At 34.6% G+C, this 20,319-nt stretch overlaps 1 protein-coding gene across 14 annotated transcripts in view; it reads left to right on the top strand.

Moving 5' to 3' along the window:
• DMD (dystrophin) overlaps positions 1-20,319 on the top strand; it is a 2,398,628-nt gene that overhangs the window by 814,814 nt on the left and 1,563,495 nt on the right. For all 14 annotated transcript variants that reach the window (XM_055081921.1, XM_055081920.1, XM_028482834.2 and 11 more), the window contains one exon: positions 5,871-6,021. In XM_055081921.1, the coding sequence (XP_054937896.1) occupies positions 5,871-6,021 (151 nt within the window). The remainder of the gene's footprint in view (positions 1-5,870; positions 6,022-20,319) is intronic.

Raw genomic sequence — 20,319 nt, 5'->3', positions numbered from 1 at the left:
TATAAGTCCCAAATTGTGCAAGGTCAGAATTACTATTTAATAGATAATGTACTACTTATAAAGTATTATTAGTTTATAAATAATTGGGTAAATACATTTTTATTCACCATAAACCTACGTCCATATTATCTCCATGCCTCTGGTTCCTGATGTGGCCATGCTGCCTGGGGTCAGCTATGAAAACATTTACTACTTGTGAGCATCCCAGGGCTGATGTAAAAATTTTGCTTGAGTCCTGAGAACCAATACAATCATTTTCAACCCTGGGTGTTCATTGGAATCACCTGGCTAGAGGTAAATTCCACTAATTCACCTTTATGTGATAATTTGAATAAAAACTGGACTTAAACATCACCTTCAATGACCACTTTATTAATATAGTAAATGAAATAAAAACCCATATACGGGGGTTTATAGGGTTTATATAGCTACACGTTTAAGCATATGTCAGCATTCTTGGAGCATCTGGTTGCATGTAAGCAATTCCTGAGGTAAAATCAGAACTCTATAATCTATTCATTAAAACCATTTTGCTAAGAGTTTCAAGCCAACAGTTTGAATAAGTGAATAAATTAATTTTAGTTTTTATCAGTGTGATTTTAGTTACTAAATTGCATGTAGTTTAAAATTTAAAATGTCTTGTGAATTCAGTTTCTCTAATTCACACTGGCCAAATATATGTTTTATTGACAACTTAAATCATGGGATTGTGTTGTGAATTTATAACATGTTAATTGAACATCGCTGGTGATTCTTTTGTAATCTAGAAATTCACAATAATACTTTACCTTCTTCTGTTAGTTGTATTTCTTATTTAAGAATTGCATATAAACAAATAATTATGAAGTCTAGGAAATTGGGCTTGAGAACGTGTCTTCCTAAAGGGTTTACCGTTCTTGGTAATTTTGTAATTTTTAACTGTAATCACCTAGGATTTATAAAGTCCGTACTTTTACATACATGATTAATTTTTTGTAAGTATTTTTACATCTTTTTTATAATGTATTACCGTAAAGCCCAAGAAACACTCTTAAGAGTATCAAATGTAGGCTGAAATTAATAAAAACATGTACAATTTTGGCATTTATAAGTTTGTGTCTAGAGAATGGAAATATCAAAAATTGCTGTTCATATTTATTGCTAGATTCCTTAACTCAGAATATCATTCCTTAACTCAGAATATCATTCCTTATAAATATTGCATGGCATAAAGAAATGGTATGGTAAAGACTTCAAATAAGGATTTTTTTTCTGTTGTAAATCCAATTATCTGTTGGTTTAGAGTTGTGCTAATACTGTAGCCAGTAGCCACATGTAGCTATTTAATTGTGAAATTAAATTATTATAGTTAAGTATAGGTAAAATTTCAGGTTCTCAGTAGCACTAGCCATATCTCAAGTGCACAATAACCACTCATGGCTATAGTGGCTACAGTATTGGAGAGTGCAGATCTACAACATTTACATTATTGTAGAAGATTGTACTGGACAGTACTGGTTAGGGAATAAATGCTTTCTCAGGGTCCAACAGCATCTCTGTAAAGCAGATCCTATGTTTGCATTGATTTCTTTCATGTTAAGGAAGCTAATGTTCCTGCAGTGGGTGTGAGGTGAGAGACAGATGTTCAATAAAATTATTTGAAAAACGGTATACCTTAAGATGCCTTTTACTGTAACTAACAAATAGCCCAACTCAAAGTGGTTTGTAGCATTGCTCCTTAAAATGTGATCCATGCACCAGCAGCATTGGCATCCCCTGGACATTTGTTAGAAATGAAGAATCTCAGCCCTCTTCTCAGACCCACTGACTTAGAGTCCGTAATAAAATGTACTCACCACGTGAGTCATTTGCACATTAAAGTTTGGGAAGCAATGGTTTAAACCATAAGGATATCTATTATCTTATTACAATAAATTTACAGGTGGGGTGACTCGAGACCATTAAGTCTGTGACTCACTTGTGCCATCAGAGTCCCAACTTCTTTCAGTGTATTGGTTTTGCTAGTCTCCCTCTGTCCACCAAGCTTTTTACAATAGGAAGTTGGCTGCAGCATTTCGTAGTGTCATATCCTGCATCCTTCTGCCTCTAGACTTTGTCAGGACCATCTCCTGTCTGGAGCTATTTTATTACAGTTCTCCTACCTCCTCTCTCAAGTGCCAGTCATATTTATGCTCCATTCTCCTTTTGATTTTATGTCCCTTTCTAAATGACCACTTGAAAACCATAAATTGAAACCAAGAAAAATGCAGACTCTTTCCTTGCCTGTGGGTGGTAGATTTTTATTTTATGAATTTGATAAATTTCCCTAATTTATTTGCATCTTGAGAATGTTAGTTGGAAACGTGGACTGACTTTCTCATTTTAATAGTATTTTAGGTTGAACAAAATGAAATTGTCATTTTCATGGAATAAAAACCTCAAGTACCAGCAACTTCATATTACCCAACCTAATACAACATTTTATCCATGAAGAAGGAAAATAATTCAAGGTTAAGAGCACAGACTTGGGTCACAGCTTACCATTTATATACAGACTTAACATGTCTCTGAGACACGTTGGGCAAGTTCTTTAACCTTTCCAAGTTACAGGGTCCTCAGAAATAAAATAACAACAGTATTAGCTACCTCATTAGGTGATAATGAGGATCAAATGTAATTATTGAGTGTTTTTCAAAGACAGGTTAATCATGCTCCACCTTCATAATTTCTTCCATTTCTGCACTTGTCTTTATCATTATCCATTAAATACTTTCCCTTAAAATAATAATTTTTTAACTTAATTTTTACTTAATTTTCATCCTAAGCTATATGATTTCATATATACATTAAAATCATATATATATATACACACACTATATATAAATATATATGTATACACACACATAAGCTCTGTGTGTGTGTATACACACACTCGTGCGCGTGCACCAAGACATCCCCCAAGGGGATAGGATGATGCTATTGGTTCAAGAATCACACTTTGAGAACCATTGGTCTAGAGAGGAAAAGCAGGGATCTATTTGTCTGGGAAACACTGATGTAATTGTACCAGTCATTAAAATATTGAACCACACAGGCTGCACACCGAGTGTCCCCATACAACATCTGCCACCCAGTTATGCCGGCCCCTTCTCCAAGAGCCTTCAATTACACATTCCTACATTCCACCTGTAAAAGATGCAATACCTGACAAAGTGCTTATTGGTATATCCATTCTTATTGGTTAGTCTCTGAATCCAGGTTTATAAGATGAAACCACTATTAAACATAAAAGATTATTCGAGGTTCAGACTTCAGATTTTCAGGCAGAGCTCAAGAAATTTCCCAGAACCCATGGATTAGTGTAGGGTATGACATTGTATAACTCTCCCACACCTTATATCATCAAGCTGTATCGGCCTTCCTGGTCCTTTCTGATGCCTCAGGACGTTTGCACAGGTGATTCCTTCTATTTAGAAAGTGTTTACCCCTTCCTCTTCACTACTTCCTCTTACTTCAGACTTTAGAGTTATTCAAATGTTAGTGCTTCAGAAAAGCCTTTCCTTACCTCACAGGCTCAGTTCAGTTACTCTCATTTCATAGCATGATCACAATTACAATTAACTAATGGCCTAATGAGCTATATATTATCTGTGGCCCCCATCCTCAGAATGTAAGATCTGTGACTGTAAGGGGCTGTGTGGGTCTTTCTCACCTCTCCATTCATAATATCTAAGTACTCAATAATTTTACATTTAATAAGTGTATGACTCAGTTTTTTAAGTCTCAGCTCTCAGGCTATGTGTTGTGTAACGACACCATTCATAATGATCCCAGGTCAACTTGGAGCTGCTTTCATGTCTCCTCTGAATGTATATAAATCTAATTATAATGATTTCCCTGTACTATTATAATTGTTGATATATGAATTTCCATAAAAGTCTCTAAGCTACTTGAATATAAAGATATTTTCTTTTGTCTCTTCCTAACAAACAGGAGTTTCCAGCACAGATATGGAACTCATGGAATATTTGTTGAATGAAACGTCTGTGCAAAAGTAAAAAAAAAAAAAAATTAAATGATATTTTTAAATGAAATCCCTTATTAACACTAACACATGTGTGTTAGACTTGAAACATTTCTTCAAGTATAAGTAATAATATGGGATTTTTTCTTTAGTTTATGCATTGTGAGATTTTTAGCTCAATGTAACAACAAACGGGGCAGGAAAAACAACAAACACAAGGAATGATATTGCAGCCAATTCTCATGAAATCTTATCAAGTCAGTTCTCAAGGGATAGACTGAAACAATAAAGTAAAAGATTTATATACCTTGCAAGGTCAGGATGGTGTTCATTGTCTAAGAGACTTAAACTAGCAACTTTGAGTTTTTGCTTCCACTTAAATGGATGCTTCATCTATGTTGTTTCCCATAAAAATAAAACATCTACTTCTTGTGTTTGATAAATGAAAGCTTGTTCTCATAGACTTCTGATTACAGTGTGCCTCAGGGGACATGTGTCTCTATAAGGTTAAAGGTGTAATGGTAAATTGTATAATCTAAATTATTTTAAAACACTCTCAGTTATGTGTGTATTTTGTATGTTTAAACATGCTGACTAATGGAAATTTCTTGTAAAGATTTTATAAATCAGAATAATAAATTTCTAACTGAAAATATGTCCTCTTTATTGACATAAAGAGATCACTGTGCAGTATACTATGATTTTCAAAAATGCTTTAAACATGCCTTCATGAAGAATTAGTACCTTAAAACAGGTACTAATACTTCTCATTTGAGTCTCACCTTTTTGTTGAATTAATGGATGAAATAACCTAAATTTTAACTTGCATCCTCACCATGAAATTGTGTGATTGATAGGCAAGATATTGTCTCATGTCCCTGATGCCGGTATCCAAATTGAGAACGTTTAAGAAGTTAGTTCTAGGGCATATAGCCAGGCTGTGAACCAAAACCAAGCCTTTGGACTTTAAATCCATTACCCATTGGTAATAGGTAATTACATTACCCTATTGTATACATCTTTGGAAAAAAAACAAAAACGCATTCTTTGACTTATCTATTTCTACATAACAAATGACTCCAAAACTTAGTGGCTTAATACAAAAATTTATAATTATATCGTGATTCTGTAGATCAGGAATATGGGCAGGGCTCATCTAGGTTGTTGTTCTGCAAGCGTGGTATGGCTGGGGTCACTCATTGGGCTTCATTCATCAGGAAGGTCAACTTCTAAGAGAGCATTTTATCCTCCAGAGTTACTTTCAAGATGGTCTCTAATCATTCAGAGGTCTAGCTTGGGCTTCCTTACAGCATGGCAGCTGGGTTCCAAGAGAGGGAATACAAAAGCTACCTGTTCTCTTGCAGCCTATGCTTGGAACTCGTATAGCATCACTTCTGCCACATTCTGTTGGTCAGAACAAATCACAAGGCCACTCCATATTCATGAGCATGGAAAATGGACTCCATCTCTTGATGGCATGACAAAGAATTTTGTGGCCGTCTTTTATCACCACACATATTAAAATTTAAATAATGGATATATAAACAAATGATTGCCAGGATATACTACTAATTAACTCAATTACCAGAGATGGCTCACACTTTATTTAGCATGTTCACATTTAGTTAGCTATGTGAAACTTTCTAAAAATTGGGATGTGTGAACTATAATAAGTTAAAGAAAGAATAACTTCAGATGTGATTGATTATGGGTTTTATTTACCTTCTTTCTTAATGTCCAACGATGCCAAACCATGTGAACACACATTTAGTTATAAATGTCAATAGTTTTACCTAGTAATAGGTTTAATAATAGTAAGTAAAGTTGTTTTGAGAGAGTCAATAATAGGCGTCTTTCAAATTTTCAGTTTACATAAAGTTCTAATGGATCTCCAGAATCAGCAGCTGAAAGAGTTACATGACTGGCTAACAAAAACAGAAGAGAGAACAAGGAAAATGGAAAAAGAACCCTTTGGACCTGATCTTGAGGACCTAAAACGCCAAGTACAACAACATAAGGTTAGTATATTTTATGCTATTTGTTTTCATCTGAAAAACAGACTAAGTGTATATGTGTATTACGTACATACACATGCCATGGTTTACAGATAAGAAAGAATTAAAGCTTCAATTAAGAAGAGTTTTAAAATAATTCTTACCTAATATTTTTTGCGATGTTTACTTTTTCAAATACAAAATAGCTAGGCTTTTCATATTTGAAAAAAATCAAATATATTCCTGGAGGAGAACAATGCCGGCTATGTGATTTATTAAAGTTTTGGTTTCTAGAAGAGGGTCTCCGTAGGGATTACCTGCAAAGCAAATTTAAGTAATAAGGCAAGATTTTTTAGACATGGCTTTACCTTCGATTCATAAGGCCTTAGAGCAGGCCAAGCTTGATGAAAAATGAACATCTGTAACCTTGCTTTCCTATAAAATATAGCATCTAATAATTTTAATATTTCCATCTTACCTTTCTTCAGTTTATTTGTACACTTACAGTTATGCTCCCTGGTTGCCAGAAAGCATTTATTGTTTCTGTGATTAGAATTTCTACAGAAATATTTCTTTTCTTTTCAGCTTCCTTTTTTTAATTGAGGTATAACTGACATAGGATATTATATTCATTTCAGGTGTGCAACATAATGATTCAATATTTGTATATACTTCAAAATGACCAACACAATAAGTCTAGTTAACATTCACCACCATATAAATTTAGAATTTTTTGTTCTTGTGAAGAGAGCTTTAAATATTTACTTTCTTGGCAAATTTTAAATATACACTACAATATTATTGATTATAGTTACCATGTTCTACATTACACCCCCATGACTTACTTATTTTGTAACTGCAAGTTTGTACCTCTTGACCCCATTCACCCATTTCACCCAGTCCCCAAGCCCCCTCCCCTCTGGCAACCACCATACTGTTCTCTGCATCTGTAAGTTTTGTTTTGTTTGTTTGTTTGTAATGGTTTTTAGATTCCACATATACTTGAAATCATACAGTGTTTGTTTTTGTCTAACTTATTTTGCTTACCATAATTCCCTCACGGTCCATCCAATTTGTCACAAACAGCCAAGATTTTATTATTTTTTTATGTCTCTTTATGGAATATATACAACATTCCAATGTATATATATACACCAAACTTTCTTTATCCATTCATCCATCAATAGACAGGTTGTTTCCATGTCTTGGCTATTGTAAATAATGATGCAGTGAACATGGGGATGCAGATATCTTTTCGAGGTAGTGTTTTTGTTTTCTTCAGATAAATATCCAGAAGTGGAATTGCTGAATCATATGTAAGTTTTATTTTTAATTTTTTGGAGAACAGCCATACTGTTTTCCACAGTGGCTGCACTAGTTTACATTCCCACCAACAGTGCATGAGGATCCCCCTTTCTCTACATTCTCTCTAACACTTGTTATTTCTTGTCTTTTTGATAATAGTGGTTTTGACTTTGCATTTCCCTGATTAGTGATGTTGAGTATCTTTTCATGTGCCTTTTGGCCATTCATATGTTTTCTTTGGAAAAATATCCAGTTCCTCTGAACATTTTTTAATCAGATTTTTTTTTCTGTTGAGGTGTATGAGTTTGTCATATATTTTGGTTATTAATCCCTCATCACATATGTGATTTGCAAGTATTTTCTCCCATTTGGTAGGTTGCCTTTTCATTTTGTTGATGGTTTCCTTTGCTGTGCAGAAGCTTTTTAGTCTGATGTAGTCTCATTGGTTATTTTTGCTTTTGTTCCCTTTGCTTTTGTACTCAGATCCAAAAAATCATTTCTAAGACTAATGTCAAGGATCTTACCACTTATGATTTCTTCTAGGGGTTTTATGGTTTCAGGTCTTACATTCAAGTCTTTAATCCATTTTGAGTTGATTTTTGTGTAAGGTAAAATATAGAAGTCTAATTTCATTCTTTTGCATGTGCCTGTCCAGTTTTCCCAGCACCACTTATTGAAGAGACTGTCCTTTCCCCCTTGTATATTCTGAGTGCCTTTGTTGTAAACTAATTGACTGTTTATGCATGGGTTTATTTCTGGGCTCTCTATTCTGTTCCACTGATCTATGTGTCTGTTTTTTATGCCAATACCATACTGCTTTGATTACTATAGTTTTGTAATATAAATTGAAATCAGGTAGCTTGATGTCTCCAGCTTTGTTCTTCTTTCTCAAGATTGCTTTGGCTATTTGGGGCCTTTTGTGGTTCACAAATTGTAGGATTGTTTGTTTTATTTCCATGAAAAATGTGATTGGAATTTTGATAGGGATCACATTGAATCCCTTGATTGCTTTGGGTATATGGACATTGTAACAGTGTTCTTCCATTCAATGAGCACGGCATATCTTTCCATTTATTTATGTCTTCTTCAGTTTCTTTCATCAATGTCTTACAGTTTTCAGCATACAGGTCTTTCACCTCCTTGGTTAAATTTATTGCTAAGCATTTTATTCTTTTTGATGAAATCCTAAATGGGATTTTTTTTTAAAAGAATTGTCTTTCTGTTAGTTTGTTGTCAGTGTATAGAAATGCAACAGGCTTTTGGATATTGATTTTATACCCTGTGACTTTACTGAATTCATTTATTAGTTCTAACAGATTTTCAGTTGAGTCTTTAGGGTTTTCTATATATAAAATCATGTCATCAGCAAATTGTGACAGTGTTGCATTCTAATAACCATTATAAAACTAGCTCTGGGTTTTACTGTAGGAACAGAGCCTTGCTCAGTCCATCTCACACACACACACACACACACACACACACACACACACACACACACACACACACAGAAGAACCTTCATGATTGGCCCAAAATTAGGGTTGCCAGATTTAGCAAATAAAAGTACAAGACGCCTAGTTAAATTTGAACTTCAAATAAACAATGAACTTCTTTTTTTAGTGTAAATATGTCCCCAATTATTTATTGTTTAGCTGAAATTCAGATTTTACTGGGCATCCTGGATCATATCTGACAACTCTACTCAGGATTCTGTGCTTCTTGGATTTATGGCTTTGAAAGGACTATCTGCTCCCTCAACTCATACCTCCTAAATCTGTGTCTCACCCAACTTCATTCTTTTTTTTTAATATATAACTTTTTGTCATACCTAGCTCACACTTCTTTCATGCAGATGAAAGATACCTTTCTTTTTAAGTCCCAGAGCTGTTTTTTATTTAATGAACTTCAGGTTCAGTGAAGAATGGGGCTGGCTTTTGCTATTGCTGCAGCCAAAGCCATCCCTTGGCCACAACAGCTTAAGATAAAACAGTCTGGGGAGAGCTATAGCTGTGGCAATTCCGTCTGCTACCCCATTGGGAAAAAAATAAAGCATCAACTGCATTCTAATGTTCACATGGAAATTGTGACTAAAAGAGGTTCACTTGTCACATAGGTTTTAATTGAACATCTGATAAAGAAGTTAGAGCCAGTGCTAGACCCTGAACTGGACCACTTTTTCTATGTGATCATGCATTCCTCTGGTAGACCATGTATGCATTCTCTTCCCCTTGGCCTACACTGGAAGTTGCCTGCAGTTTCTGTATATACCAGTGGCTTCCTCTCTGTCTGAAGGCATTCACTGGCCACAGGAGAGTCTCAGCCAGTTTGAACATGGACAAAAAGTAGTTAGTGCTGCCAGAGCTGCCATTAACCAAGGAGGGATGGGAAATGATGGATAAGTACCCTAGAATCCTTGCCCAGTGGCAGAATGATTCTAAGGTATCTCTCAATTCCCAGTTTCTCAGAGGTTTCCCAGCAAGACTGGGCCCCAGATGTCCATGGGGTAAACTATCTCACAATCCCACCCACTCATGATGTCTCTTGAGATGACTTCTCAGATAAACTATTTGTACCCGAATAGTTTGGGAACGAACTCAACCTAAGACACCCTTCTTGCCTGGGAAGCCAGAGTACTATCCCAGCTTACCATTAACTAGATATGTAATTTTCAGAAATTATTGAATCTCTCAGGTTCTCTATATTTTCACTTTGGAAATAAAAGTGTTGAGCCAGTTGATTTTTAGTGTTCCTTCCAGTCATGGTTTTAACGTTTCGATTAGTTTTAGAATGTGAAGCATTTCAGGCAAGAACAAGACTACAGGCAGTAACATTGGACATCAGAGGGACGGTTGTCGGCACTGGATGCCTGGAGTCTAAGGAGGAAGCCAGGAAGAGAAGGAGAGACGTGGCAGAGAATGGTAGGGTAGCCATAAGGGTGAATGACTTGGGGCAACTATGAGTAAAGGTCTCATCTGGAAACCAGGAACAGAGCCTTCATTGAGGTTAGGCTGTCTAGGGTCTTCATATTCTGCCAATTACTTGAAAGGTCTTGCACTTTGCTCTGGAAGATTTAGAATGAATGGAATGGAAAGTATCTGACTAGTATTGTAATAAAATTTGAATAGATTGTCCATTACTTGAAAATGTGCCTTTTCTGATGAATATGAAATTGCTTTGAAGAGCATAATCTGAAACAAAAAGAAAGCAACAGAACTATATGCAAGTTGATTATGTAATCATTTACATCTAGGATTTATTCATATAAGTGCATAAGGAAAAGCAGAAGGAATTGGTTTGCTGACACAGAAGGCGAGGCCATCTTCCACCTTTAACTGTTTAAACCCACTTTGCAATATATTATTTTTTTAATAAAATTAAGACAATGGAAAAACATATTACATAGCTAAGAGAAAGCCTGACAGTGGATAATTCTCTTTTGTTACTTGAAGTAATTACAATGAGAAGAAAATTTTTTGACAAAATCAAACAATTTATAAAGGAGTTGAATTTATTTAAATGGGAAACATGTATGTTTTCTTAGAAGTATACACTAAAAGGAGTAAATTTTTTTTTGTTAGTCTTTCCAAGCTTCATAAAACAGAAGAAGGGATAAATGTTCTTTCTTTAGGTAACTGAATTCAAACTAAAGCCTTATTTAAATAATCACTGATTTACTTTGCAGCGTTTCTTCCCAAGGATTGTTAGTGAATGAAAATAAGAAAATTTCTCCTTCTGACAATGAAATACATCAGTAACCTTGGAGTAGTCAAAAAGTAACTGCACCCTGCTGCATCTCCATGCTTCTCACCTAATATAACATTTAGTTTTTTTAGCTTCATATCCATAGACAGTACATCCTTGAGTCATCCTCTTTATTTTTTTAAGAGATGATTACAGATGACAGAATTAAAGAAGAGATTTAGGTTTTGTTGCTGGGAATGGATTTAAATTCTGCTCGGGTCAGAGGACTCTGGCGTGTGCGTGCCCTCTCGTGCTCTCTGTCTCTCTCAGTTGGAGGGCAAATCTTGCAAGTACACCATGCATAGTGCAGATATGCTTCTCACTGTTCTGTGGCAGCATCCTTTGCTATCTTCATTTCAACAGCATTTTATTACAAGGCAGGCTAGAAATTGAACCACTGTAAAATGCCATGGAAATAAGTCACTTTTACTGAATCTGCCAATTAGGCACGGTAAAACGATCGAACCTATATTGGTGGTTACTATTAATTCTAGCCAAACTGTTAACTCAGGGTAACTGGGAAAAGTTCAGTTTGCTGCAAATTTTGGAAGACACCAGTCATTTTTCATAGCTGTTGCTTTGGGGAAAGAATTTAGAGGTTTACTTTAGATCTGAGTCACCCAAAAGTGATTCTCTTGGGAGTGAACAAATTGAAGCTCTCAATCTTCTTGTGAAGGAACACGTCAGAAATAATTCTGGTTGGTTATTTCTGTCTTAAGAGAAAGATTTTATTAGTGATGTTGATAAGGAATGAAAGGATTTCCCTAGAAGGAGTGACAATATTATTGAGGACAATAAAAGTCTTATGTGGGCTTGAACTTTCATTAATGGGAAAGCAGTTTGCTATTTTGGAGGGTATTTTAATCAAAAAGAAAATAATTGACTCGGGAATCTTATCTTGTAGCACAGTCACACTGAGATGAGGTTTAAAGCTTAGTTTACTAGCTGTTACCAATTCTTAAGAGAGGTTTAGACTTTTGTTACTAGTTACACTGACTTAGTAACAACATCAACAAAATCCTTACCATACAAGTTATTAGAATTTGCAGGTATCATCGTGACATGTGCATTATGTTACGACTTCAGTAAATGTTCTTTGTTAAGTACTGATTAATACAAGTTAAATGACCTCTTAGAAGCTCAGTCACCTATCCTTTCCTTGAAGCTTAGTTAATCACAAACATTTGGATTGCCAAGAATGTGAAATATCCTCTTCTGGTGACCTTTAAAATGATCTAGATAGTCATGTAATGGGAAGATTTAGGTGTAATCCTGCCAAAGGAGTTGACATTTCATTTCATTCCATTGAATTTTATTCCATATCACTGAACAAACACTTATTAAAGCAAAATAGCTGCTGTGAAGAATACAGAGACCTACTGTGTATGGAATCTTCCTCCAGAAGCTCACATGCTAGTACATCAGATAATGACACAGAAAACAAGTGACCATTATACAAGGCATAATATGTCAGGTGGCTTGAGAATGTTAGAAACAGTGATTTGTTGGGCAAAGGAAATGAGGTGGGGCAATAGAAGGTATGTCACTTGCCTAGGTTATGTGCTGCACTCTGCTCACTGCTGGAGGACCACAGCCTGATCATGGAGGGTCTTGATCTCAAGATAAGCATCTGGAGCTAGTCTGTGGGCAATAGGGAGCCATTACTGATGATAAATGAAACTGAGGAGAGTGGCAATTTAGGAAAATTTATCTTATATTTTAGAAAGACATATCTTGTAAGATAAACTAGAGCACAGATGAACAGGAGGCCAGAATATGTTAGGAAGATACTGCATAAAGTATACAGAGCCTGAATCAAAGCAATGTCAATGAAAATTGTTTAAAAAATGTTTTGGAAATCAACAGCAGAACCAAAGAGACTAGATTTAGGGAATTATCACAGAGTTCAAAATAATAGTTTCTGAGACTGGGCAATTGGGAGGCCAAAGTTGGATTTTTAAAAAATAGGCAATACTAAGAGAGAAATGCAATAATTGGGAGGAGCATGAGTGATTCTGAAAAGCCTAAGAATGCCATAGAATCAAGTAGTGCTTTTAGTGACTAATAAGCTCTCTTACATCTTTAGCAAGATTAAAAGTACATGTTATTAGTTACGGCTATGAAATTCCATTTTATTTCCTATTTTTTGCTCGCATAAGTGCTTAATGAATGTTTGATGGCTATGGCAGTAAAGGTAAACAATATAATTGGTAAAAAAAAAAAAAAAAAAAAAAAACTATGCTACAGCCAGAGAACCAGAGAGACCTCTTCTGTTTCCCCAATGTCTAGCCAAGTATTTAGCATATAATTGATGCTCAGTAAATGGTTTTTGGATCAAATGCTTTAAATAATTCTGACTACTTCTATCACACACAGAAGCTTCATCATTGCTTCCACTCTGACAGAGACATGAAACTTATAACTTAAATAAACAGTAAAAAAAAAAATTGTGAGTTGGGTCAAGAAAACAACTCATATAGGTGAAGAAGGAACACATCTTTAAAGCAACTTACATGGAGATATTATCTCTGGTGCCCTTTCACTAACTCTGGCTTTTTTTCATTCCCCTCTCCCTGTTTCATTCTCTGTTCAAATATCTTAATGGTTATAACCCTGGCATCTTTTAATAAATGTCACAGAAGATGCTACCAGCAGTCATACTTGTGTTTGTCCATAGAAATCAAGCATGTGAGCCTTGGTTATGCGGAAAAGGAAAACCATTCAATGGAATCAAATCCTCAACTGGCTACCTACCACAGATGGCCAATTCATGAGGAATATGTGCACAGTGGACCAGCCAAAGAAACTATAGTGTCTGTAATCCTACAACTTTGTTTTTTTAAATTTGTGTGAGTTAAGTTGAACTTCCTATAAATTACAAGGACTCTTTTTTTGCCCTTATGGCCTCAGTTTTAGGCTTGATCAGGTCTTGCTTGCCCCTTTAAGCTGGGCTTACAACTTAACCTTTCTTCTGAGATTTTTACTTAGAAAGGAGAGAGAAGGCCTAGAAATGTTATTCTGTCTCTTTCTTTGGTTTCCATATGGACCTTACTTGACCTTCAAGGGGCAGTGAATAAGAACCATGGGAGAAAAGCATGCATCCTCTAGGTGGGAGATGGCATGATCATATCAATAGACAGCATTATGACGAACAGGTTTCAAGAGAGAATATCCAAATAGGAAAGATTCATGAGAGAAAAGTAAGAAAAAAATGTAGTATATAAAGAAACTAAGCCATTTAGATAAAAGTAACTTGAACTTCCTGTTAATACTCAAAACCTTATATTAAACACAATTTTTGCGATTAGCATTTGTCACTAAGACATACCAATGTTAACATTACTTTCAAACAGTAAGAGCATATAGGAGGACCTCACTACTGTGTGTGTGTTTTTAAAGCAAGCTTTGTGATAGTAGTTTTTCAAATGTAATAGGTTGAATTCAAGTATCACTAGAGGGGTAAAACCTGATGCTCAACTGAGTACACATACAAACGCATACCACTTACACACAGGAGTTTTTAAGTTTCTACTCATGTGCCTTATGAGTTATAGGAAACATGTATCTATCTCTTATGCTTATATGAGCTATATTAATATCTCTTATATGAGAGGCAGTATATCACAGATTCTGAAGCCAGACTGCCTAGGTTCAAAATATAGCTCTATCATTTGTGAGCTGAATGACTTTGCAAAAGTTACTTAAGCATTTTGTGCCTCAGTTTCCCCAAGTATGAAATCAGGGTGGTAATGATGACGATGATACCTATCTTATAGGGTTGATAAAAATATTTACTACATAATTGCATAAAAAGCACTTAGAATAGTACTTGATACCCAGAATTATATAAATTATCTTAGCTGTTATTGTTATATAAGACATGACTTTTACTCAAGCAAAGTTGATTTGTATGGTAATAAAATTCTTTTGGCATAAAGAAGTGGCAAGTTAATATAAAAAGGGAAAACATTATGCTTTATGGTCTACAGAGTAGTGTATGCATGATACTCAGTTTTAATTTTTTTTAATCTAGTTGAGAAGACATCTAATTTCCCATCAACATATTAAAAAAGCAGCAGATTCCAAGGATAACTTCTCATATTAGATAACGCCACCAATTTAATTTAATTAAAAAATAATAATGCAGTCCATACCCATGTCCTTATTTTCACAGATCAAGTGATTCCAGCTAACAGGTGACTAATTAGCAACTATTGAGCACTGAATCAGTAACATGGCTCAAAATGTTACAGCCCTGTTTTAAAGTACATCAGTGCATCTAATAAAATGTAATTATCCAAGACCCCCTCATCTTAGAGATACCCAGTTTATTTTTTATACTTCATTTCTCCTATAATGCTTATTTATTAGAAGTTTCTGCCCTCTGGGGAGGGTAAAGCAAGAAGGAAAGAAAAAGACCCTATCTCTCACTTAATCGAGTTGGTCTCGGCTAAAGTATCTTTATTTTCCTGAACCAATACAAATTAATTTCAGTTCCCTTCCATAGGTAATGCAACATTAATAATGTAAAGGAATTATTTAAGTATATAAAACATTTTAGAATGCATTTTAGGGGAAAATTCTTCACAAGAAAGCCGCAACTGATATGATAATATGAATTTTAAGAAAATGTTTTTTCTTGAAAAATAAGTTCATGTATCTTATAACAAAATGCATGACCATAAATCTAATTTCATGTAAAAGTAATGTTGAATATTTCATTATGTATATTTCTAAGGAATATAAAATTGTTAACTACAGTATACTATCATTTTATGTTTAATATTTGTTATGAACAGAATGATTTCTAGTAGTGCAACTGGTAGTACTCTGTTACTCAGTGGAACTACATTTTTCAGAGATAATTTATACTGGATAATATTTAATATTCCATTAACAAAGATCTAGGTCATATTCTAGTGAGAATGAAAAAACTACTGAAGCACATATTTTTACATGATGTTCTATAGTTTCAGCACACTGAGAATATTTAGTAATTAAAGATACATAATATAATTATCAAGGGTATTGGGAATAAATACTGATGCCCAGAGGAGCTATTTCCATGCATCTTAGTGTAAGAACAAAATGATAAGGCGATGATGTCAGAAATAGAAGAAAATAAGCATTTCTTCACTAACTATCAATTCTACTAAGTACTGCAGTCCCTGATTCTAATGTACTATCTCATTTCACTCCAGTACTAAACCTGTCCTGGAGGGATTTAAATCCCTAATTTGTGGATAAATAAATGTATTCAGAGAGGCTGAGTTGCCTAAGGTAACTTAAATAGTACTTCGTAGACTTGAGCTTGTCGTCTTAACCTGTCTGCCTTTGAACCCAGACTCTTTTCGTCTGTTCTGAGATTCCAGTAACTTTGACTGCAGTGGTGATCCTAGAGGCTAGAGGAAATGCAGAGAGTAGCAAAGAGTTTAGAGAAGTATGGCACTCCATCCCTCAGGCCTGGGAATATCTAGATGGAAAAGATGGAGAGACTGGGTGCATACAAGTTCTCAAACTTAGAATATGCAGTAGGGAAAGAGAACACATTAGTAGTGGCTGTGTATGAAATGCTCAGAGTCAAGATGCTTAAGGAAGTGATTTTTCAACATTAATCCTGAAGCTCTTTCTTTAAAATTAGGGCAAAAGGGGCTAGAAAGGGAATATTGAAGAAAATGGGCTCATCATGAGAATGGCGGTAATGTTTGAACTGGAAGATAATCAGTAGAATTGAATGTTACATCTACATACTAGCCAGTCAATGCAGATAACTTCCTCTGTGGTACACTTGAAACCTTCCACCCCAGCCCTCTCTCCCAATAATCCTGTTCTCTTCTTTTTCAATAATTATTTTCAGGCTAATGACATTTTATAATTATTTATCAGATTTTCTTGGTGTTCACTTTAATTTCTGATTTCAATGATATAACTATATGTAGGATGTATGGATAGATGCATGCATGCATGGACTGTAGAGGGAGGAGGAAAGTTAGGAGAATTGAGGGCTATTATTCAATGATTAGGATCTATCACTCATGAAATATTTCCTCAATCCATGAAATAGCTCCTCTGACCATGGTAATTTTTCAGCAACGTATGAGACCACTTGATCAATTAGTTTAAAGCTACTGTTGTTAATCTCATGTAAATAATTTGGAAGTTAAAGTCTTATTTAAGGATTTAAAATGTATTATATATTTCTTCAGATCCTAAAGCTTTACTGTAACTTCAGCCCTTCTTTTCCTGGATTTCCAAAACCACATTCCATTTCTGTACATAGAATGCTTATTGGAGGATGATGACAGCATGAATAAGATGAGGGTGAATTAGGTGAATACTGGGTTTTTGCAGTATGTTTTAAAGTCTTTGTTCTGAATGTGCCTAAATATGAGTTTTTAGAACTAACTAGCTGTTAGTATTTATTGTGTACCAGGCAACGTGCTAACCAATTGTAGCTTATTCATTCTTCCTAACCATCTAATGAAGTAGGTACTCTTATTGTCCCAATTTTGAAAATTTGGAAGCTGAGGCTTGGTGTGGTTGGAAACTTTCACAAGGTCACATAGCTGGTTAGCAATACATGCAGGAATCAAACTCAGAAAATCTGATGTTAGATCCCACACCTTTAAACATGCACATATTTTTGTCACTCTATCATCCATACTATGTCCTTTTCTATTTATATTTGGAAAGATGTACATTAATGGTCAGCTCTGTTTTTAAAACAGTTTTCCACATTTACTGAGCCCCCTTCCTGGGATTGGTAAGCATTGGGTGCTTTTAAAATCTTTAAAACATCATAGAAATGGTCTTTAGGACCCTGCCCTTTGGTAGCTTAGGATTTAGAAGAAACATAAACATTTATTTTTTAAAAAAAGGTTAAAAAAATGGGTTTGCTATAAAGACTAAGATAACTATGCAAGAATGTTTAAGTAAGTGGGTATCAAAATAAAAGCCCTTCTAGGAGAGCCTGTTGAGGAAACCTATTTAAAATATTTAGCAAATTTATAGCAAAATTACCTACTATAAATAGATCCTCATGGGGAACTAGACAGTACTGTGACCAGTCAGGCTTAGTAAAGTGAATATTGGACTGAAAATAAAATGGCAAGTCATTTCCAGATCATTTCATTCAGGGAATAGATAGAATAAGGAATACAGAGCCTAGGCCAGTGCAGAGGTGATGGAAAGAAGGACGTAAAAATGACCATAAGAGAAAAAGTAACGAGAATGATATACTGCCTACCCCATCATTTCCTAAGAAATCATAAAGTTTTCTGATTTTCCTGGGATGCTTTTATTTGAAAATAAAATCAATTCACGTCCAGATGTATTGCATTAGTTAATTGTTCATGAGTATCTAGGGATTTTTTGGTTCCTGAGCTGGATTTTCTAAGATAGTACTTTCCTAAATGTTAGACTTATCCCTTGTTTGTAGAAACTCTTCTGGTTTCTTAAGATTTTTGCACATTTTATATTCAGTTCAAGTTTTGTTCTCATCTGTCTTTCCTTTTGTGTACATTTATTTGGCTAGGCTAAAAACTATAAATCACTTAAACTTAATAGTTTACTAAGCATATTTTAATTATATTAATTTAAAGTGATTTGTGGGAGTAGATGGACTTAGAATCCATGCATAACCCATGATCTGTGTTGTTTCTAGGGCTGTGTGTGTGTGTGTGTGTGTGTGTGTGTGTGTGTGTGTGTGTGTAGGACCTGCAAGTGTTGGTAATTTCCTGTTGGTTAATCATTGAAGTAGAAGGAGTAGTAAACTATGCATGTGGGCAACCACAGTCCTTTCCTGTTTCATGTTGTTGAGCATATATTCTGACCAAGGGAAGTATTGCATACCCTCCTATAGAACTTACTGGAGATCCAATCTTGTTTTTGTTTTCTATTACTCTACCTTTCTATTAATTGTTGTTCTTCACCTCTAAGTGTCAAATCTAATAATTCCCTAGCCTTACATATTTCCATGCCTTTATTTTCCATACAGTATTTCACATGTATGCTAAGAAAGGATAAAATAGCATAAGTCTGAAGTAAACATTGAAGTGACTCTTCAGTGGTTGTCCTAAGCCAGATTTTGAAGACCAACTTGACATGGGTCAGAGCAAGAATTCGGTACCACTGAAACATTTGAAGGAAATAGAGAAAAGTCATATTTAAATCATAAGCTGTGAATATGTACTAAGGGAACAACAAATTTGGTCAGATTCTTTAACTAGAGAATAATTTATAAGAAATAGAATTATTTGTTATACAGAGGTATAACAAAATCTAAGTTGGTCAAATCTAAGCATTTTTAATGTTAAATTTCACTGTTGGCCTTTTTTCTTGTCATAAGGGAAAAAAGGATTGTTAGTTGACATTAGAAAACAAACATTGCTGACATTTGTATCTAATAATGGTATAGAAATTTAATTAGGAGCATGACAGATTTTTTTAAATTTGATAAATGTAACAAATGCATTACTCTAAGAAAAATACTGGCACGAAATAATAAAATACCTAGTAGGTATCTCTGTGTAAATAGTTTATATGCTTTTAATAAAGAAAAACAGACTTAAACAATCATATATTACAGTATTTTAACCTGAAGACATTATCTTCTGATAGGCAAAGATTTTAGTGTGTTTCTCTGGGGATACATCTGTATTTGGAATAATTTGGCTCATATTTCAGTTTAATTAGCAAATCAACTGTAAATCTCCATTGTATAAATCTAGCTATGAGAAATTCAAATCCATAAGAAGTAAATATTTAATTAAAAATTAATTGTAAAATAGCTTTTAAAACTTTAATGTACTTTAAAATTTAGTTGCCTTGAGAATCCATGTTTTCTCAAAGAGGGAAGCAGGAGGGTGTACTTTATACCAATGATCAAGGCCCTTATTCATGGATACACAGGTTGGCAGAAAATTTTAACTTTTTAAACTAACCATATTCTGTATGGCATTTTTGCTATTTCTAAGAATCAACTTCATTTTAAAAAAATGAATTCTGGACATTGGATATTTTATAGTCTTTTGTCTTTTGCAAATAATAAAGGGATTAGCTAATACCGTCATATTCATTAATATTTATTTTTGGAGCTGAGGTCTGGGAAAATAGGAAATGATTACAGTGTTGCAATAGCTCTGTCTTGCAGCTATTGAGTACGCTTAGAAAGGTCAGTTTAAGCTTTCCTGTTTTAATCCCTGATTAGGAGTAAAAGAAACAATATAATTTGAAAAAGTCATAGGAGGGAAAAGGAGATACTGGAAATGACTTAAATC

This window comes from Physeter macrocephalus, chromosome 21, assembly GCF_002837175.3.
Source record: "Physeter macrocephalus isolate SW-GA chromosome 21, ASM283717v5, whole genome shotgun sequence".
In the NCBI taxonomy this organism is placed as follows: Eukaryota; Metazoa; Chordata; class Mammalia; order Artiodactyla; family Physeteridae; genus Physeter; species Physeter macrocephalus.
The sequence above is the reverse complement of the archived record's forward strand: the minus strand, read 5'-3'. Positions and strand labels throughout refer to the sequence as shown.